This window comes from Syngnathoides biaculeatus, chromosome 15 (assembly GCF_019802595.1).
Source record: "Syngnathoides biaculeatus isolate LvHL_M chromosome 15, ASM1980259v1, whole genome shotgun sequence".
Lineage (NCBI taxonomy): Eukaryota > Metazoa > Chordata > Actinopteri > Syngnathiformes > Syngnathidae > Syngnathoides > Syngnathoides biaculeatus.
In genome coordinates, this window is record NC_084654.1 from 3,929,695 (window position 1) to 3,953,077 (window position 23,383).

General features: G+C 43.1%; 1 protein-coding gene and 1 long non-coding RNA gene across 2 annotated transcripts in view; one reads left to right on the forward strand and one right to left on the reverse strand.

Moving 5' to 3' along the window:
• The window catches only part of rin3 (Ras and Rab interactor 3), a 34,627-nt gene extending 12,186 nt beyond the window's left edge, over positions 1–22,441 (reverse strand). The window contains exons 1-6 of the mRNA XM_061842945.1: positions 22,284–22,441; positions 11,269–11,758; positions 4,606–4,717; positions 4,453–4,525; positions 3,532–3,623; positions 1,257–2,262 (exon numbers count right to left, since the gene is read on the reverse strand). Of these exons, the coding sequence (XP_061698929.1) occupies positions 1,257–2,262; positions 3,532–3,623; positions 4,453–4,525; positions 4,606–4,717; positions 11,269–11,758; positions 22,284–22,318 (1,808 nt within the window). The 5' untranslated portion in view covers positions 22,319–22,441. The remainder of the gene's footprint in view (positions 1–1,256; positions 2,263–3,531; positions 3,624–4,452; positions 4,526–4,605; positions 4,718–11,268; positions 11,759–22,283) is intronic.
• Positions 3,554–4,502, forward strand: LOC133512890 (uncharacterized). Its single transcript, XR_009798334.1, has 3 exons — positions 3,554–3,663; positions 4,109–4,253; positions 4,369–4,502. It is a non-coding gene; the product is annotated as an uncharacterized LOC133512890 (long non-coding RNA).
• Positions 22,442–23,383: the final 942 nt, after the last annotated feature.

Here is a 23,383-nt window from a genome sequence, read left to right on the forward strand (position 1 = left end):
ATCTCTGCGCAGAAGAGTGATCCATGCGTAACTGTAGTATTAACACTGCTCATGGTTGGCAGAATGAGCTGGTGATAACTGCTAGTGATTTATACTGTATATGGCTCCAGACCTCATGTACAGTATCTGCCTCCACCCCTACTCTTCCGCGTGCTCCCCAATGCCAGCCGGTGGGATGATTTAAAACTACAACAATGATAACAATATATTCATATCAATATATCGATTTCTTCAACAGTTCAGAGGGTTTCACATTTTTATGAATGGTAAATGAACTGCACTTATATAATGGTTTATTTAAACCAGGGGTGGCCAGACTTTTTTTTTTTTTACCCCAAAATCTACTTTTCAAGCAGACAGCCTTTCGCGATCTACAAACAGGAAGGAAAGGGCAAGGGTGGGGGGCACACGCACTTCGCCGCGACTGCTATGGAGAAAGCAAAAGAGAGACTATAAATAGGAGGCCAGCATCCGGGAACGCGCCTTAATGTGTGTGTGATCGATTTTTCTGCCACACCTGAATCAAGTGACGAGATGCATGATAGGCTAACTTTTTTTCTCCCACAGCATCATACGATCGACCAAAACTGATCGAAACATTGAGCACCCCTGACTTAAACTATCTCAGTGCACAAAGCCTCACATTCACATGCCAATGGGCAGCTGCTGCCATACCCACTGGGACCAAAATAAGGTTCAGTGTCTTGCCCAAGGACACAACGTATGGAGAGCTGGAGCTTGGATTCCAACCAGCTATCCTTCTTCACCTGACAACCCGCTCTACCTACTGAGCCACACTATCTGACATCCACTGCACATGTTTAGACCTCCAAATCTGTTTCACAGAATCACCAAAACTGGTAAACTGGTGGTCTACCCAATGTGCTGGATTTAGACATGGTCCCACCAGGTAAAGCCTTAGACTATTCTAAAATGACTTAAGATGAGCAACATAATGTATCACAATGTATATGATTGAGAAGACCTGGAGCTGCCAACTCCAAAAATCTTAAAAACTATGGATTAAGCTGTCTGACTCAGTAAAGCTCTGGCGATGTTGTGATATTAATCTCATTTTGGAACCATTAAAAATTTACAAATTAAACACATTTTGTTTTTGATTGAGTTTGGGTTTTTCTTTTACTAATGCGGCCGCGTAATAGAAAATACACACAATTTAAAAAACCATGTTGGTGCACAAATGCATTATTGTGAATGATTGTCTATCAGCATTCATTAATTTGTTCCAGACATACTTGTGGTTTTGATCTTGTTCCTGGTGTATGTCTCCATCTTCTTCAGTGCTGCTGTTAGAGCAGGAGTCGTGATCTGTTCCCAGCATGGTACCCCCCTGAGGAGAGTACAGTGACACATCTGGCCTTCGTGTTGGGGAGGGAGGGCCTACTCTTGTCCCGGCATTCTGACTGGTGAATCCACTGTCAGGCCTGTCTGGAGAGGATGTTTTTTTCCTCGGCTGAGGTACAGGACGAGTGGGTCTCTTCACTAATGGTTGGGAGCCAATTTGTTGTTTGTCTTCATCTTTATCATTGCTCGCATCGCTTTCATCCCCTTTATCCTTCATTTTGTCTCTTTTCGCCTCCACTTGATGTATACTGTTAAACAGTTCAACACTCTCACCCGACAGACATTGTTTCTCTTCCTCTCTCAGTCCTTCCCCCTCCTTTACAATTTCCTTCACAAGTTTTTGTGCCTTCTCGCTATCATCTCTACTGTTCTTGGAGGATGTGCGGTGGAGAGGAGCAGGACGCAGCAAAGTGGGGGCTCGACTCTGTGGGCGGATGGAAGGTCTTGATGGAGGAGGTGATGTCAATGCTGTCTTCCTCTCTTCTTTGTCACCTACCACGATCTTTCCTTCCTCATTTCTGTCAGTTGCAGAGGTCAAAGATGAGGAACCTTTTTCCAGTGGGGCAGCAGAAAAGAGAAGCCCCATCCCTGAGCTTGATCCCAAACTGGGGGGCCTGGGAGGAGGGCGCTTGAATTTTGTGTCCTGGTAAGACTTACTTTTAATCTGATTTTTAACCTCTTTTTTTTCTTTCTGAAGGGATTCTCCATCAAGCAAGTAGGAGGTTATACTGTGAGGGGTGTTGATTGGCAGTTTGGACTCAGAAAAGCCTTTTGGCTGCTTGGTTGAAGTCTCTGCCAAAGTGATTGGGTCGATATACATGTAAACATTGTTGTGATTCTGATCCAAAATTACGTTCTGTTTTTTTGTCTTCTGATTCATATCTGATGTCCAAAAGTCTGCAATACATACAATGGAAAATGCACAATAGTTACCATCCATCCATTTTCTTAGCCACTTATCCTCACGAAGCTCGCGGGAGTGTTGGAGCCTATCCCAGCTGTCAACAGCCAGGAGGCAGGGTACACCCTGAACTGGTTTCCAGCCAATCACAGGGCACATTGAGACAAACAGCCGCACTGACAGTTACACCTATCGGCAATTTAGGGTGTCCAATTAATGACAATAGTTACCATATTTATCTAATTCTTATATTCTATCCATCCAACTAATAATAATCCTAACCCTAACCCTGAACTCCTTATCCTCACAAGGGTCACCGGAGTGCAGGAGCCAATCCCAGCTATCTTTGGGCACGAGGCAGTGTACACCCTGAACTGGTTACCAGCCAATTGCAGCGCACATGGAGACAGACAACAGTCGCGCTCACAATCACACGTAAGTAAAGTTTAGAGTATCCAATTAATGCATGTTTTTGGGATGTGGGAGGAAATCGGAGTGCCTGGAGAAAACCCACGCAGACACGGAAAGAAGATACAAACTCCACACAGGCGGGACAGGGATTTAAACCCTGGTCCTTAGAACTGTGAGGCCAACGCTCTAACCAGAGGTTCCACCGTGCCGCCCAAATTCCTATAGTGGAAATCCTAATTATGTCTCTGATGCAGACAGTATGATAAAAAGAATAGAAAATAAAGAATACGTACGAGAAGCTCATTTATTCATTCATTCTTAGTCATTTTCACATTATTTGATCAATATTGGTACAGACACTTGTAAAAATACATAAAATAATGATGATTTAGCAATTGAAATCTGAAATGCAATTGTTCTTTGCTGCCTCGTAACCTCCATCATATGGTAGCTTACTTACACGCAAAAAGGTGATGGCCTGCATGCTGACAGTGTAACCAGTGTGTATTAATACTGCATCCATTATTCGCAGATTTTCGTTAGTCATGGGCGTGGAAGGAACGTGACCCAAGTGAACAACACGAGGAACACTGTACTCATATTTGTAAAAGTAACTGATTTTCAAAAAGGAAATTTGGTGGTGTATGCCGTAATTGAATAAATAAGATGAAAATTACCTTTATAAGGGCGGTTGTGAGATTTCATGGCCTGCTTTTACAAATATTTTAGTATTTAAAATATCTACTGTACATTGGCTTATGTGATCCAATTTAAGACTTTTTCAGCTGTCATGTTGTTGTAATTCTATCCCAAGTCCATCTTCAATTTTATACTGCTATTTAAAGAGCTTGTACCTGCACCCATCGCAGCGATGATCTCCAGTTCCTCTTTCTGTGTTGCTAATGAAATGGCTTGCGGTAACTTCAGTGGTGCAGGCAGGATGTCCCTGATTGGATTCAACAACAAACAATGTGAGGAAGTAACAAGTAAGTAATAAGTTCCACAATCACCATGATATTACTGCAACACCTCGGATGGGAGTAGGTATTACAGTATATCATTCATGAGGTAGAAAATCAATGTGACAATGAATCATTATGATATACTTCAAACTCATAGCAAAGTATGCGATTACAATACTTTTTACATTTTTTAGCATTACCTTTGTTTGTCTAGAAGAAATCAGAATGTTATACGACATGGTTTCAATTCACAATTATAGTTCTTGTCATCATGTCGAGACCTACACATGTGTAGGCTGAATTATTTACAGAATGTACTGTTAGTCACTGCTGCTATTTACTGTACTTGCGGACAATTACAGTGTGCTAATAGGATGTTAGTTCACCCTGAGAAATTGGATCTTCAACAGCTCTGTCTTTTAATGATGTAGAAGGTCTGCCTCATTGTTTTTTTTTTGTCCTCATTTAGTGCATCTGTCATGAGCACGCGACGAAGAACAGGACCCAAATGCAGGACTCCCAAGCGAGGACTTGATGTTGAGGGTTTTTTCGCCCATTCAAGAGACAAACTCAAGCCTTAAATGCCTGGTCTAATTAGCGTCCATACAGCGCAGGTGTGGGGCTTCTGCCAGAGGCAGCTCTGCACAGGGCAGTGGCTTGGCCGTGGCCCTGACAGAATCTTCCCATGAAACTACCTGTTCTCAATCATCCCTAACATTTCATTCGCAGGACATTGGATTGATCCAGAACAGTCCAGTTGAGATCGAATCAATGACCTGAGAATTTCCATGAAAGTGTTTGTGTGTCTTTTACCTGCTGACACAGTAGAAGGAGATGAGTTTGTAAATGTTATCAAACACCATAGCAGAACCATCCAGGTGAAGAACTGCAGGAGAATATTAACAGGCTGGTTTTGGAGTGTCCACATTATTGTGTATATATACAGTAGAAAGTGGATACACGTACATGTCTTTTGCTGTTTGATCTTCACGTTCTGTACTTGCAATACTTGCTGCTCCTCAGGCAGGCACACTGACAGCGTCATCCCTTGCTCCTCTCTGTTCTGTACCAGGAAGACCTGCAAGTGATAGTCACCCTAGGTTATGAAACTAAATGTAGAGAACTCCAATTGTGCAGAGTTGACCAATATTTGGACGAGGAGTGGGCCTGTATCTGAATATCTGACATGGTTTTTAGGTATGTACACTATACTATAATTTTACTAGAGCAACTTCAACTTACCGTGTATGTTAACAACTATCCAACATATTTCAGGACAGCAGTAGATCATCAGTGAGGACTTGTGCTTTCTGAAAACGTTAGAGTCCTTCAGCGGACACATTAACTGGTCTCTTTGCATGTTTAAGATAGCCTTCTCTGTGTTGTGTAATCCACCTTAACTCACATCTATCCAACTATCCATCCATCCATTTTCTTTGCCGCCTATCTTCACAAGGGTGACGGGAGTGCTGGAGCCTATCCCAGCTGTCAACGGGCATGAGGCAGGGTACGCCCTGAACTGGTTGCCAGCCAATCGCCGGGCATGTAGAGACAAACAGTCGCACTCACAATCACACCAGGGGCAATATACAATGTCCAATAAATGTTGCATGTCTTTGGGATGTGGGAGGGAACAGGAGTGCCTGGAGAAAACCCACGCAGACACGGGGAGAACATGCAAACTCCACACAGGGAGGGCTGGGATTGAACCTGGGTTCTGAGAACTGTGAGGCCTACGCTTTCCAGTTGCTCCACAGTTCCACCCTTCACTCAAATATGAATTTAAAAGTTAAATCCCATTCCCAATCCAATGGTTCAATATGATGTCAGTCCACCATTTGCAAATACAGCATAACCACTGAGAAGTGAGAAGTACTGGCTCTCAGTGGTTGCTCCAATTTATCCAAAAGTATTCTTTTGGGGCCAGGACTCAGTGCAGACATTTATGACTTACTTGACCTTGCTTAGTGCAATGATGCACAGCAAAGCTATAAATGAAAGAAGTGTTCCCACAATCATTGGAGCATGGAATTGTCTATAATATTGGTTTCTTAGTTCCAGTAAATCGGCATGGTTGAACAATGGTTAGAGCGTTGGCCTCACAGTTCTGAGGACTGGGGGTCAAATCCCGGCCCCATCTCTGTGGAGTTGGCATGTTCTCCCCATGGGTTTTCTCCAGGGACTCCGGTTCCCCACCACACCCCAAAGACATGCAACATTAATTGGACACTGTACATTGCCCCAAGGTGTGATTGTGAGTGCGACTGTTGTGTGTCTCCATGTAGATTGCGATTCGCTGGCAACCAGTTCAGGGTGTACTCTGCCTCCTGCCTGATTACAGATCGGATAGGCACCAGCACTCCCACGATCCTTGTGAGGATAAGCAGCTAAGAAAATCGATGGATGAATGGATAGTCCCAGAAAAAAAGAACTCTGATGGATTCAGCATACTAATTTTTGGGACAATTTATTGGTCTGAAATATGTGGGAACAGTTTGGGGTTAGGTTAGACCTCAACCCAAAAAAAATAAATAAATTGGATGAATTAGAGCAATGGGTGAGAAGCAGCGTACTCGTCCAACATCAGTGTGCCACTTCACAGGTGCGCTTCTGCAAGAATAGTCAAAAATTCCCTGCATACAGTTCTGAACCTTGTGTTGAGTTAAAGCTCTTACATCAGTAAAAGGTGCATCAATGTCTTATTAAACACTGTTGATTAAGAAGATCATACTAGATGTGAGTCAAAATAGATGAGTGAATACATTTGGCAAAACACAGTGGGTGTGGAAAGTATTGAGACACCGTTAAATTTATCGCAGCCATTTGTTAAAATCATTTAAATTAATGTTTCCTTTTTATACACACAGCACCTCATATTGACAGCAAAAAATGGAAATTTAATTATTCATGAATACAGCTACTAATGTTAGTAGTATGGTGCAGTATTTCCCACTAAATCAACCACAGTTTTGGGGATTTTTTTTCTTTCTTTTTTCTTGGTATTTTATTTGCCATTGATGCATTCTGCCTCGAAATTTAATGGACGATCCATTCGTACCTATTAGTATTAGCTCATTAACCCAAGTTGCTTAAAAAACAAAGATACCAAAAATTAACCTAAGGATTGTATAGAGCTCGTGTACGTGATATTGCCGGTCAAACAAAACTGTTCTTCAAAGATATAATTCTTTAGAATAACAGCTGAAAAGACGAGAAAAGATCAATGGATTGCCGGTCAAACAAAGCTGCTCGGCAGTACGGGAGTTGCTGATCTGGAGTAGATTTTCACAATTCCCAAGACCTGTTGTGCTGTTGGTTGTCACAATAGACGAGACAGTTCTTCACAGAAATCATTCTATAGAATACAGGCTGAAAAGACCAGAAAAGATCGATGGGTTTTGCCAATTAAACGCGATGGATCGTGCCCAAAGAAATACACACGCCTATGCAGCGATCATATCATTTCAGGTAGGAATTATTCCTCTCAATCTCAAATTATCAAGAAGTATTTATAATGCCAAATTGACTCATTTGGGAACAATGCATGTTTAAAAAAAATGATAAACCGTCTGTCACAGAGAGGTGTACGGAGGTAAGCGTGTGACAGCAATACGCTTCCGTGTATGGAGGAGACGACTCCCTGTCCTAAAATTTTCTTCCAAATATAGTTAATGAATGGGAGTTTGTGTAAAACCAGGGGTCATTTATTTAAATATTGGTATTTGCATTGACAAAATCTGAGTGGGTCCATTACGATATGAGATTTATTCTTGATTGAGAACAGATCCAGCAATGCAGACTTTTATACGCTTTCAAACTCTTCTGTATAAATCTAGACGTCTTATTCACCAGATCTTCTTCTTCTTCTTTTCCTTTCGGCTTGTCCCGTTAGGGGTCGCCACAGCTTGTCATCTTTTGCCATCTTAGCCTATCTCCTGCATCTTCCTCTCTAACCCCAACTGCCCTCATGTCTTCCCTCACCACATCCATAAACCTTCTCTTTGGTCTTCCTCTCTCTCTTTTGCCTGGGGGCTCCATCCTCAGCACCCTTCCACCAATATACTCACTCTCTCGCCTCTGAACATGTCCAAACCATCGAAGTCTCCTCTCTCGAACCTTGTCAGCAAAACATCCAACTTTGGCTGCCCCTCTAATGAGCTTATTTCTAATCCTATCCAACCTGCTCACTCCGAGCGAGAACCTCAACATCTTCATTTCTGCCACCTCCAGTTCTGCTTCCTGTTGTTTCTTCAGTGCCACCGTCTCTAATCCGTACATCATGGCCGGCCTCACCACTGTCTTATAAACTTTGCCCTTCATCCTAGCAGAGACTCTTCTGTCACATAACACACCAGACACCTTTCGCCAGCTGTTTCAACCTGCTTGGACCCGTTTCTTCACTTCCTTACCAAACTCACCATTGCTCCGGATTGTTGACCCGAAATATTTGAAGTCGTCCACCCTCGCAATCTCTTCTCCCTGTAGCCTCACTCTTCCCCCTCCACTTTTCTCATTCACGCACATATATTCTGTTTTACTTCGGCTAATCTTCAATCCTCTCCTTTCCAGTGCATGTCTCCATCTTTCTAATTGTTCCTCTGCATGCTCCCTGCTTTCACTGCATATCACAATATCATCTGCGAACATCATGGTCCAAGGGGATTCCAGTCTCACCTCATCTGTCAGCCTATCCATTACCACTGCAAACAGGAAGGGGCTCAGAGCTGATCCCTGATGCAGTCCCACCTCCACCTTAAATTCCTCTGTCACACCTAAGCCACACCTCACCATTGTTCTGCTGCCATCATACATGTCCTGTACTATTTTAATATACTTCTCTGCCACACCAGACTTACGCCTGTAGTACCACAGTTCCTCACTTGGTACTCTGTCATAGGCTTTCTCTAGATCCACAAAGACACAATGGAGCTCCTTCTGACCTTATCTGTACTTTTCCACTAGCATCCTCAAGGCAAATAATGCATCTGTGGTACTCTTTCTAGGCATGAAACCATACTGTTGCTCGCAGATACTTACTTCTGTCCTGAGTCATTGTGTGGCTCATCAACTTTATTCCTCTATAGTTCCCACAGCTCTGAACAACCCCTTTGTTCTTAAAAATGGGAACTAGAACACTTTTCCTCCATTCTTCAGGCATCTTTTCGCCCCCTAGTATTCTGTTGAATAAGTTGGTCAAAAACTCCACAGCCATCTCTCCAAATTGCTTCCATACCTCCACCGGTATGTCATCAGGACCAACTGCCTTTCCATTTTTCATCCTTTGTAGTGCCTTTCTGACTTCCCCCTTAGTAATCATTGCCACTTCCTGGTCCTTCACACTTGCCTCTTCAACTCTTCCCTCTCTCTCATTTTCTTCATTCATCAACTTCTCAAAGTATTCTTTCCATCTATTTAGCACACTACTGGCACCAGTCAACACATTTTCATCTCTATCCTTAATCACCCTTACCTGCTGCACATCCTTCTCATCTCTATCTCTCTGTCTGGCCAACCTGTAGAGATCCTTTTCTCCTTCTTTCGTGTCCAACCTGGTGTACATGTCTTCATATGCCTCTTGTTTAGCCTTTGCCACCTCTACCTTTGCCCTACGTCGCATCTCGATGTACTCCTCTCGCCTCTCCTTAGTCCTCTCAGTATCCCACTTCTTCTTCGCTAATCTCTTTCCTTGTATGACTCCCTGTATTTTGGGGTTCCACCACCAAGTCTCCCTCTCCCCTTTCCTACCAAAAGACACACCAAGTAGTCTCCTGCCTGTCTCTCTGATTACCTTGGCTGTCGTTGTCCAGTCTTCCGGGAGCTTCTGCTGTCCATTGAGAGCCAGTCTTACCTCTTTCCGAAAGGCCGCACAACATTCTTCCTTTCTCAGCTTCCACCACATGGTTCTCTGCTCTACCTTTGTCTTCTTAATCTTCCTACCCACCACCAGAGTCATCCTACACACTACCATCCTATGCTGTCGAGCTACACTCTCCCCTACCACTACTTTACAGTCAGTAACCTCCTTCAGATTACATCATCTGCACAAAATATAATACACCTGCGTGCTTCTACCTTCGCTCTTGTAGGTCACTATATGTTCCTCCCTCTTCTGGAAATAAGTGTTCACTACAGCCATCTCCATCCTTTTTGCAAAGTCCACCACCATCTGTCCCTCAAAGTTCCTTTCCTGGATGCCGTACTTACCCATCACTTATTCATCGCCCCTGTTTCCTTTACCAATATGTCCATTACAATCTGCACCAATCACAACTCTCTCGCTGTCTGGGATGCTCAGAAGTACTTCATCTAGTTCCTTCCAGAATTTCGCTTTCAACTCTAGGTCACATCCTACCTGTGGGGCATAGCCGCTAACCACATTATACAGAACACCCTCAATTTCAAATTTTAGTCTCATCACTCGATCTGATACTCTTTTCACCTCCAAGACATTCTTAGCCAGCTCTTCCTTTAAAATAACTCCTACTCCATTTCACTTCCCATCTACTCCAAAGTAGAATAATTTAAACCCTGCTCCTAAACTTCTACCCTTACTACCTTTCCACCTGCTCTCTTGGATGCACAGAATATCAACCTGTCTCCTAATCATCATGTCAACCAACTCCTGAGCTTTTCCTGTCATAGTCCCAACATTCAAAGTCCCTACACTCAGTTGTAGGCTCTGTGCATTCCTCTTTTTCTTCTAACGATGGATCTGGTTTCCTCCTCTTCTTTGTCTTCGACCCACAGTGGCTGAATTTCCACCGACGCCCTGCAGGTAAGCAGTGCCGGGGGCGGGCGTTGTTAACCCGGGCCACCACCGATCCGGTATGGGATTCTTTAGATGAATGCTCATATTTGTTTGGCACAGTTTTTACGCCCGATGCCCTTCCTGACGCAACCCTCTGCATTTATCCGGGCTTGGGACCGGCCTACAGATTGCACTAGTTTGTGCCCCCATAGGGCTGCATTTCTTATTCACCAGATACATGTGTATATCCAGTTGTCCAAGACGGAAGCAATTAACAGTCAAATTTCTTATCGGCGAAAACATCGACTTCGGCATTATTTATGAATGGCCTTTGCCAAGTGTCTCTAATTTTTCCATGTGCCTTCGTTTATTATCACCTTCTAAATGTTAACGGTATCGGAGAAAACTCTGGGTGTCATGGTTAAGACATTTTTGTTTTGTCCCAACGGAATTAACTTTCAACAATGCTTTGTTTGACCGGCAATATGGCGACGTAAACAAAAATCACAAGATTTTATGACGTAGGTGCACGAGCTTTATACAAATAAACATTCGAAAACTAAATGAATTGTCATTCAAACTCTAATTTCACACTATTCCCAAATAAAATGATGTGGTAGATGTTCACTTTTATTGTAAATCAGAGTCAGATTTAATGGCCAAGTGTGTAAAAACACACAAGGAATTTTTCTCCAGCAGTCGATGGTACGACATACAGAACAAGGAACAACATAGCAATATAAATATAGACTTTTCAGAAGAATCTTTATAATATGAAACAGTAGCACCAGCCTGTTCCATTTTTCTTCATCAGGCCACTTCTCTTTCTTTGTAATGTAAACATTTTTGTCAAAAGTTAAAAATGTGTGTCTGTCTCTCACCCCAGCAGCCTCTTCTCCCAGGATGCATGTGATTTGTTCTTGGGTGAGTCCTTTTGCGAGCCATACTGAACTGCTCCCCACCAAATGATCGAGAAGGCTCAGCGCTGGTGTTGGAGAGAGTGGCAAGGTGACAGGGGGAGAAGGCAGGCAGGAGGAGAAGGAGGTTGACACTGCCTGGACTGAGGGTGGAGGGAGAGGAGTTAAGCAGGGAATCAGCTCAGTGGTGCAAGAACTCTGGAGGGGAAGTGAGGGAGAAACAATGTGTGGGCTAGGAGAGAGACGCAGTGGGAGAGATGAGGGAAGTGAGGTAGAGGGGAGTACAGAAGTAGGCTTGGACAAAAAAGGTAGTGAAGGAGGAGTGGATGCAGGTAGAGGAGGTCGAGAAGGGAGTTGGGAGGACTTGAAGGTCGGAGGAGGAGGCTTGGGTCGACATGGCCTTGAAGGGGGAAGGGAGGAGGTGTTGTTTGCTTCTGCCAGAGTGTTAGTAGGGCTGTGAAGGATAAAGAGAAGGTTACAAATTCCATGCTGGCAAGATGTCCTAACTTTAGTTTGCCTGAGGGGCAAACTCTCCTGTGTGCATTTATTTTTTGCTCTTGAGAGATGCATTTGATCACAGTGAACCATTATTTACTCTGACAGATTTGGAGTTTGGATGAACGTTTTTGTTGCTCATTTATGTCAAAAGCGGTTACATTCAAACTTAAGGGTTACGGTTCCAAAGTTAAATTTTCTTGTTCAAATAACAACAATTACACAACAGTATTTTTTTTTTTACACAATACAATACTTCTATTCATCCATGTACTGGTAGACATATTAACCCTCTTTCTGATTCACGAGGGAAGTGGAAACAGAGCCACATTATCACCTGAATACATGAGTAATGAATGACTCACTATAAGTCCGTTTGGATTCTACTTTGTCTTTAGTCACAACACAGTTGATACATTTTAGCATTCAGCATTGTCTGAGGACAGATCTCGTGTTTGTGTCATGATACCAGCAAAAAGCAACATACCATTTTTTGGGGCAAAATGCATATGTTGATAGATCATGATGGAGACTTAAGTCCTTTATCATTAAAAAAAAGAAACACCTTGAACCATGATTTTTTTTTTTTTAATATTTCACGTATTCAATTGGCAGCTCACCTTGAGAGAAGTCTCAATTGCTTCTGACTTTAAGTCAGAAAGTGCAACAATTAAATCACGTTAAAGGTGACATATTTTGAAAAATTGACTTTTAATGTGAGTAAACAAATAGTTAGCTCACTGGATTGCTGAATACCAATCAAGTATGGAATTAAACAACCGAGTAAATACGCAATTATCTATCTTTTTATCCATCATTGTGAGTAAGCAGTTCTCGCAGTCAGCTCCATTGTTATGTTTCAGTGGGCCTAATTAAAAAAATAACCACCACCACAGCAAGCTTCTCAGCCAGTTAAGCCAATGGTGGGTCTAAACAAGTGTTGCACTTAGTTTTATGGGCTTAGCAGATTTGTGTTATCACAGGGTTAGCTTCAGGTAAACATGCTTATGTGATTGCTCCATGAAATTGTTGGTGGCCCAGGTAAAGGTGGGTGTGATTCGCGAGCTTGCCATGCAACACAAAAATGTATTGATTCGGCTTTATTTTCATAGATTGCGCATTTGTGGTGGAGCGTAGAAACTGGCATATCTGGATTTTCGTGCGTTTTTGGTGAATTTGATCATGGCACATGTGATGGACGTCAAATCTTTTTCATTCATATATGTGTACCCGGCGGCATTGTGGCGCAGCTGTAAAGCGTTGGCCTCACAGTTCTGAAGAGCCGGGTTGAATTCCGGCCCGCCTGTGTGGAGTTTGCATGTTCTTCCCGTGCCTGCGTGGGTTGTCTCTGGGCACTCCGGTTTCCTCATACATCCCAAAAACATGCAACACTCTAAATTGGACACTTTAAATTTCCCCTAGGTGTGATTGTCAGAGTGACTGTTGTCTGTCTCCATGTTCACTGCAATTGACCCCTCCGTAGAAGTTGCGTCATCCGCGTCGCTGACCAATCAGAGGCCAGAGATCTGCATAAACCACGCCCCTTTTTTTGGACGCGCAGTTTCCTCAGACACCGTTGTATGGTCCAGTATAGCTTTTGTTAGTTTTATCGCGTATTTGGGTTCTTTAACAATAGATATGGTTAAGAGGTGTAGTCACGGACTTTATAATAGTGACGACAGGTATCCTGAAAGGCTAGTTGGTGGAGTTCAATTCCTACCCTTTCCAAAACCAAAGACCCAGTACGAAAAATGTCTTCGATGGATCAAACTTTGTGGAAGACCGCATCATCAACTGAATCCATCTAAAATCAACTGGAACAGAAGACCGAGTACGAAAAATGTCTTCGATGGATCAAACTTTGTGGAAGACCGCATGATCAACTGAATCCATCAACCGGAACAGATATGTTTGCACGTAGGTAAGCCCTATATTTGATTTTCAATACATGTCTCATATAAATGAATTAGCAGTTCTTCGCTCGCATAACATAGCTAAGTGTGAATGATTGACACACTTGATCTGTGTTGAGCGATATTTTGCGATGATCTGACTGCACAAATGTGTCCCTTTGTTTGCGGCTAATTAGCTAAGCTAAACCGGACTAGCAGTCCTAAAACCCTTTGACGTGCACAGGGACACCAAGACTGAAGGAAGGATGTTTGATGACACTAAAGTATTGATTGTCGTACTTGCTTGGGACTTACGTAGGTTCGGCACTAATTCAAGAATAATTAGTGAGGGGAGCGCGTGACGTTACACAAAGAAAATGAGAGAAACAACTCGTAAATCAAGCTTCGCCTTCTTTTCCTTCATACGGCGGTTCAAAAATGGCTATACAGATACATATACAGATTCTGCACACAAGTGTGATATGTAACACGAAAATAGGAAACTGTCAATGACGAATTCGTCTTTGGGTTATAATATATTATATTATGTGGCTTCTTGGTCTTCCTCTGACTCTGGAAAGATCTCGAGCTAATATCAATGGTTTCTCCGTCGATATGCATGTAAATACCATTGAAATACCCCTCGCTGAAATACTTGAAGCCCTGCTGTCTGCTTTTCAACGATATTTCACTGTTAGCTAAGAATGCGAGTGAGAAATCAGCCGGTAAATCGGACAGTTTCGCTCTATTCTTTTCTTGCTCCGCCGCCCTTTTTGCTAATTGTTTGTCTGACGTAGGCGCACGTGGCGTGATGTCACTTCAGGAGGCGTGGTTAAGTGCCCTGTACAGAGGAGTCAATTGGTTGGCAACCAGTTCAGGGTGTACCCTGCCTCCTGTCCGTTGACAAATGGGATAGGCTCCAGCACTCTCACGACCTTTGTGAAGATAAGCAGCTAAGAAAATGGACAGATGGATATATGTGAACCCTCTGAATTATTGTCTAAATGAATTAACTGAATTCATTATCCATCCATCAATTTTCTTAGCCGCTTATCCTCATAAGGGTCGCGGGGAGTCCTGGTGCCTATCCCAGCTGTCAACGGGCAGGAGGCGGGGTACACCCTAAACTGGTTGCCATCCAGTGGACCTTTCCGACTTGTCAATCACTCGTACAATAATAGCTAATCAGATAGCCGCATTGTCTTAACCCCTGGCTTGACACGCCCCTCTTGCCATATTATCCCACAAGCAATACTGGTTGTCAGTAGCGTGCGCTTGGAAAAGTTACGAAGAAAATGGTCCTCACATGCACTTGGGGAACGTGCAATTCTAGTGAATGATATCCTGCTAGGTTACAAGGGGCCCGGTTGATTCATTTTCCAAAATCTAAAACACAGTTGACAAAGTATCTACGATGGATTAAGGCTTGCGGAAGACCGCACGTACAACTAAATGTGAACAATATCAACAAACACAAGGCTGTGTGTTTGAAGGTAAGTGAGGGAGAAGTATCTTCTCTGAGTTTGATTTAGCTATTATCAGTGCTTTATACATTGCAGGAGAACAGCTTTCACTTTGCTGAATGAAGTTGTCTATCTGCCCATATTTGTCACATCAGACTTTTATGACAGAGCACCGGGTTCGATTACAAGCCAAGTCAAATGAATACACCCACTCACTTATAAAAACTACAATGATATTACTCGTGACCTTTCCAAGTAAAAAGTACTCACCCTGCTTTACATGTGCAGTACGATTCCACTATTTTATCCTTCTTGGATTTCAATATGAAGTTTGTGAGGCGTCAAACTTTTTTGCATCGCCAACATTTCGCTGTAACTCTGACATTGCGTCCTGCTCAGTCCAAAATCTCAATTCCGTGTACATATCCTTGCGTGAAATAGTTTAGACCTCCCTGTGGAACTCTCTTAGACAAGTCTGACGCATTTGGCAAAAAACATACCGCAATATTATCTGGAATATGCGGTAGAGAATCGACTTCAAACATGTTCTGTTCAGTCGCCATTTTGGAAGCTTGTAGGACATGGCTATAGGAGAGGAGCTTAAGATCGCCATCGGTAAGGTCCATTGCAGGGCACATTGAGACAAACAGCCGTACTCACAATCACACCTAGGGGGAAATTTATGTTGCATGTTTTTGGGATGTGGGAGGAAACCGGAGTGCCCAGAGAAAACACACGCAGGCACGGAGAGAACATGCAAACTCCTCACAGGCGGGTCCAGGGTTGAACCCGTGACCTCAGAACTGTGAGGCGAAGGCTTTACAACTGAGCCCTCTCTGGCGCCTGAATTCACGATGATCATTATATTTTTAAAGGTCAAGTGTAATGCCTATAGACATTCTAAAATAGATATTGTAATGAAAAATACGTGTAACATTTTCCACTTCCATGTCTATACGAAAAAATAAATATGAGCGGAGAGCACATCATCCATGCGCAAACTTCTGGAAGTCTCATTCGACATTCAAGTGGTAGCCATATTGGCTGGATCTTCTGTCTATGACACTGGGACATTCGCCATTGAAAACATGCTGTGCCACCTATTATGGGAGATGAACATGACCCTTCTGACACGGGAGCTCTTTTCAAAGAAGAGAACATCTCACTACCGAGAGAAGTGACCAGGCCAATAATACCCTATCGTTTCAAGCCATATTTAGATGATATGCGGATCACAGCCAAACCGCATGCAGCCAAACCACCTCCCCGCCCGAACCTACTCCATGGCGGCAATGAACAACGGCGCCTGCAGCCGTGAGCGACAACGACGACGCCCGGGAGTGACGATGACGGCGTGGCCAAACTGCCTCCCCATCCGATTCACCTCCGTGGGGGTGATAAACAATGCCACCCGCGAGCGACAACAACGCCCCGGCTAAGCCACATATGCCGATCACGGCTTTGGCCGGGGTGGCACCCCTGACTCAAGGATTATGTCCCTCCCCACCCCAACTATTATTTTTTTTTTAGTAGTTGTATACACACCTACCTACATTTGGAACCCTCGAAGCTCTCGTCCTTTGCACCTGTGCAATCCATTTTTAATGATGAACCGGGTCTTTTGGAAATTATAAAGAGTAAATCCATCCTCCAGTGTTCGAACAATATCCAGCAATACAACGAGCCGGCATTTTGGCTAACACGAAGGAACAACGAGCTACCTTCCAGCAGGTAAAACTAGTATAAACATACGAGACCGCTTTAGTGGGCTACTGCCCTGTACGTCACTTCCTGCTTCTTCTCAAAAACAAATCCCTCGAGAGGATTTTCATGGCGGGAGTTACACAAAGCCATATACATCAAAATCATGTTTTGTATTGAAAAAAACGGATGGGTCCATACCGGCTGGTGTTTTTTATTTCATTCATAACATACTAAAAATCATGCATTTCATGAGAGTGGACCTTTAAGGTCATCCCACTGGCCGGGCACATAAACACCCAGGGTGCGAGTTGGTCTCCAAGTCCCGACTTCACAGTGCAGACCTCTGATCTCTTCCCTAGCCAATTTTACATCATCTGGCCATGGTGGTCGGTCCAGTTCCATACCAATGTACTTTGTGCTCTTTGACTTTCTGTACTCCAACAAATCAGTTTCTTCCTCCACCATGTCAAAGATTGTCAGTGTGGTTCTCGTACACCACATTTCAAGGGAATGAGAGGAGTCGCTTTGATTAGACTGTATTGAAGTTCGCTGCGATGATTCCCACAGCAGCAGATGTCAACGTAACATATCTGGTCCACGAAATTACCAACAGTGGGACTAACCACACAGAACTATGCCATGCGCCACACTAGATTTATATACTGTATGTTGCACAAATAAAGACCTTGGAATAGTTTGACTAAAATGTACCAGAGTTAACTGGACACCTGCAAGTCCTTAAATTGTGAAAATAATGCATTATATTTCTCTTTAAAATCTGACTATTTTGGTGTGTCTGTAGGATGGATAATAACAAGCAGTCCAAAACCAAAAATCATACATTTTGATCACATAACATTTATGTCACTTGAAATGGTATGAAAAATTTCACATCCATGATTATAAGTACTACAGCCACTGTGATTTGATGGGCATGTATGCGCCTGCGTGCCATTGCACTTGCAAATCTGCAGAGTCGAGCACGAAAAATCACACGCGTAAAATTTATGAGCTGTGCCACTGTGCAATTGTGCACCTGTCGCACACTCAGCGCACATGAAAACCGATCCAGCGTAGTGAACCACAGCCTGATGTTTTTTTTTTTTTTTTGGAAACACAGAAGCACACGGTCTCTAAAAATCAGCTGCTGCTCAGCCTACTTCCACTTCCTAGTTTACCTGACACTGCCCCCCTCCGCTCTCAAAGGGGTACACATAATTACAAACAGAATACACACCCACAACTGTATATCTGCGGGGATGACTGGTGGACCACACCCGCAATTTTATATATGCGGGCATGACTGACCACACCCATACATTTTTCAAATGAGAGTGACTGAGTACTATCACTAGATTATTAAAATAAATGAGAAATACATGCACTGAAAGCATTGAAAGTTGTACTTGGAGCACATTATCAGCAACCCCATGTAGTTTTACGCACACTAGAAATTGTAAACCCCAGAATTGATTCCTTGATTTTTTGCATGCTTTCTCTGATTATCTTGGATTATGTTTTCCACCAAAATACTAGTCCTCTGTGTAGATTAAAAAAAAATACCAATGTCACTTCGGCTAACATTTACTGTTTTGTAGCATTATAGGGATAGTACATACATAGATTTAACAACATTTTTCTTCTTCGGTTGCATAATATGAAATACCTAAAAATGTCAACTTAAACACGACTAAGTACAGTATATAATATATTTGACCAGATGAACAGATCCGCACACTAATTGACAAGTTAAAATGTCAGGATTTGTCTGCTTTACCTGACTTTTTGTGACCAAGTAGCTTTGTCACGCTGCAACAGGCGCAGTGACTCATTTGGTGGTGACAGAGCCGCTCATCAAAAACTCAATTTTGAGTGGCATTTTCCAATTGGATGTTAAGTGCACTGTAATTCTTCATACATTGTTCATTTTGATCCAAAATGTCAGAAACCTTTCCCTATAAAAACATAGTAACTGACTAAGTAAAAAAAAAATATATATACACACATATATATATATATATATACACACACTATGAATGACAAACTCATTCTTCACCTCAATTTTATATCAAATGAGTTAGACCAATATATCCATCCATCCGCTTCAAACATAAAGATATAAAATTTTCATTTTTTTAATCAAGAATCAACAGCAAGTGGGACACAAACGTGAAGTGGAATTAATTTTTTGGGGATATTTTATATTTTTTTAACAAATAAAAAAACTGAAAGGTGGGGCGTCCAGTATTATTCCGCCCCCTTACTTTCAGTGAGCCAAACTCACTCCAGAAGTTCAGTGAGGATCTCTGAATGATCCAATGTTGACTGATGATAAATAGAATGCACCTGTGTGTAATCAAGTCTACGTATAAAGGCACCTGCTCTGTGATAGTCTCCGGGTTCTGTGTAAAGTGCAGAGAGCATCATGAAGACCAAGGAACACACCAGGCAGGTCCGAGATACTGTTGTGGAAAGGTTTAAAGCCGGATTTGGATACAAAAAGATTTTTCAAGCTTTAAACATCTCAATGAGCACTGTGCAAGCGATCATACTGAAATGGAAGGAGTATCAGACCTTTGCAAATCTACCAAGACCTGGCCGTTCCTCTAAACTTTCACCTCGAGCAAGGAGAAGACTGATTAGAGATGCAGCCAAGAGGTCCATGATCACTCTGGATGAACTGCAGAGATCTACAGCTGAGATGGGAGAATCTGTCCATAGGACAATAATCAGTGGTACAATGCACACATCTGGCCTTTATGGAAAAGTGGCAAGAAGAAGCTATTTCTCAAAGATATCCATAAAAGGTCTCGTTTAAAGTTTGCCACAAGCCACCTGGGAGACACACCAAACATGTGGAAAAAGTTTGCTCTGGTCAGATGAAACCAAAATCAAACTTTCTGGCCACAATGCAAAATGATATGTTTGGTGTAAAAAGCAACACAACCAATCACGCTGAACACACCATCCCCACTGTCATGGTTTGGGCCTGCTTTTCTTCAGCAGGGACAGGGAAGATGGTTAAAATGGATGGGAAGATTAATGGAGCCAAATACAAATAGGACCACACGTACAGTCTGGCCTTTGCCTGATTGTTGCCTCAAGCCTCGTTCCCGCACTCTCCTGATTCTGTTCCTGCTCTCACGTGTACCGACTCCTGCCTGCCTACTGACATGCCTTTCATGCCTGCTGATTTCATTTCTGCTGCATCCGTGGACTGCTTCCGAAACTGCCTTTGCACCTCCCGAGTTGTGCATTTGGGTCCAACCCCGTGTTCTGGTCTTGAGAGAACGATCTGGCTTCGCTCCGTCAGTCCCTGCAAATCCAAGGTAGATGTATCGTGGAGCAGGAAGCCACTCTCCAGGTGTCTAATCACCGGTTAAAGATGATATGTGCTCGGCTGGATTCTTGGTTCACGTCCATGTCCAGTGCTACCGGTGCCAGTCCGAAGGCAGCTACCGCCACTACGAGTCCAACTCCGTCCGAACCCGCTCTTCTGCACGTCGCTAACACCCAGCGGACCATGTGTTTTCCACTCTCCCGGCCTGAGCCGTTCTCCGGAAACTCGGGTAATATTAAGCCCTTTCTCACCCAATGTGATCTCCACTTTGAGTTACAGTTCCACCTTTCCCACCGACCTCTCCTGGAGAGCTTTCATGATCTCCCACCTGACGGGGAGGACAGAAGCCTGGACCACAGCTAAATGGCACATCGCACCTGGGTCTCATTTGTTGGAGCAATGACGTAGGTATTCCAATACACTTCCCCGGAATGTAATGCGGCGACGATGTGGATCTCGCTCTGGCAGGGGCAACGCAGAATCAAAAATTATGCGATCGAGTTCCGTATCCGGGCAGCCGAGTGCTGGTGGAACAAAGGATCACTCTATGATGCGTTCATCCAGGGGCTGTCGCCCATGATCCAAGACCACCTCGTCGCATTGGAACTGCCTACAAACCTGGACTCGTTTATCACCCTTGCCTTGAGGATCAACCAGAGGCTCGAGCTACAGGGACGGGTCGACTCACTACAGGGGGATCCCCGACAGAACCCCGGACCACAACCGCTCTCCAACCGGCCCATGTTGATAGGATGGAGCCCATGCAAGTCGAGGGGGTTAATGGCTCCCCCGAGGAGTGCCAACGACGCCATCGAGAGGGTCGCTGTTACTACTGCGGATGGCTGGGCCACCTCGTGGCTCATTGTCCGATCAAGCCTGTAGACCCGTACTCAGGGTATCCAAGACAGTGAGTGTAAACTCCACCACGGGCGGTTCGACGCGGTCCCTGCTCCATGTGACACTAAGCACAAATGGACGTTCATGTACGGCTATGGCGTTCATCGACTCTGGGTCAGACGCTTTCACAAGCCACTGTGTATATATATATATATATATATATTATATATATATATATATATATATAAATTTTCTATCCTCACAAGGGTCTCGGAAGGGCTGGAGCCTATCCCCAGCTGTCAACAGGCTGGAGGCACAGTACACCCTGAACTGGTTGCCAGCCAATTACAGGGCACATAGAGACAAATAGCCGCACTCACAATCACTTAGGGACAATTTAGAGTGTCCAATTAATGTTGCATGCTTTTGGAATGTGGGAGGAATATGGAGTGCCGGCTATTAACAACATTAATCTTTTGAACTGTACTGTATATTGTTGTTACTGTATATTCACTGCAGGCTTTAAATCAGAAAGGTTTATAAATCAGACACTTGCAACTGTATAAACTACTAATATGTTCTGTTATGTGTATGTTAGTATGTAGTAGTACTAGTATTGTATTTCTCATGTTTACTACAATTACATGCACGCACAGACAAAACGACTTAAAATATACTAAAATAATTTTTTGGGGTGAAAATGTTGAATTTCCAAATATGAGTTCATTGAGTACCTTAAAAAGGAAAATCACACTATCCCATAAAGTTCTACTCTACCATCAAAGCTCTCAAGTTGGCACATGTGGTGAGGGTACTGCAAACATTTCTTTTGCAATCCAGCATTTGTACTCATGTGTGTGTACATGAAAAAGATTTCTTCCTTTAAAACATGCAAGACACGAAACTCAAAACTGCTAGGCATGGTCTAAAGTGCTCGCATGTTTAAAGTGCGTATGGAACCAAAGTTTATAATGAAGATGATTTAATGGCCTTAGTACAGATTACGTGTTACAACCCTGATTTTTGGGAGACAATGTCAAAATGTCATGACGTGAACCCCTCATTCCGCTTTTTGTCGCTCGCCATTGACCTATTTATTAGTGAGTGATTCACATCTGTTTTTCCTGCTGTGGCTTGCTGACTTCCACCCCCGACTATCCTCCCTCCCTCCCTCTCTCCCTTCTTGGCTCTGCTGCTTTGACAAAATACTGTTAATTCATCAGATATTCAAGCATCTCACAAACTCACCCTCTTTCCTGAGAATCACTGCTGACTTCCATCATAACTTCTCAAGTTGACTGTTGGACTGCTCTTCTTTTCTTTCTGCTCTAAACTTCACGCAAATCCCGCCTTCTCTCTGCCATGGACCCCTCCCTGGTACTTCCTCTTGTTTAGTCAAGCCGGACTAAATAAGGCAGAATAAGGGGAAAATATCTGTATGTGTCAGCTCTGGCTCTCAACTTCCTGAGCTGTAAAACAGGAAGAGGCTGACAACTGTGGTTAAGTGTCGTTTGCACTCTTGTCTTATTCATTGATAACCTTTATTTTACAATCCTAGCTGCATTTCATGATTTTTCATTTCTTGCTTTGTATTCTTGTCATACCTCGCCGAATTCCTAAAACGACCAACCAACTGCACAGTTACATACAATCGTCTTTTATTTATTTAGTTTCTCGTGTTGTCTACTCAAATTTTCAGGAAAAATCTCTCAGCAATGTCAGGCTGCTGACAGTAATCTAATTTATCCAACATATTCAACAGCGGCTAGTCCAGGCTCCTCCCTGTCTCCTTCCCTCTCCCTTGACAGCTTCCAGATGAATTCAAACTCACACTTTGGAATGTAAAACTTCATGTTTCACTCTCACTTCAATGTATCTGACACGCCTTACTATTTCCTTGCTTCTTTATTTTTAACCATTACATTTCCATTAAATGTCTTTGCTTTTACTTCTGTGCTCCTCCTACTGCTCGGCTTTGCATATCTCAAAATGTTTTGAGAAGCAGTGATGTAATTTGTTGAGCACTACCTTTGCAACTCTGACTTAAATCGTGAATAGTGAATAACTAAGCCTTAATCCATAAAATACTTTAAAGTGTGAACGTTAGCATAAAACCAAAGTGGTATAGAAAAACAAAACCCAACGGGAGCATTTGTTAAATACTATATCCTCAACAAATGTAATGTTATTCATAGCTAATGCAGAAAAGCAGGCTCAAGACTCATTTTCTTTTTTGCATTACATTTAGCATTGGGCCACTGTTGTAAGGGGTCAATATTTTGACATGCATGTGTGGTGGTCAAACCATATGCACACATGCACACCAAACAGTGAGCACTTTATGTGCA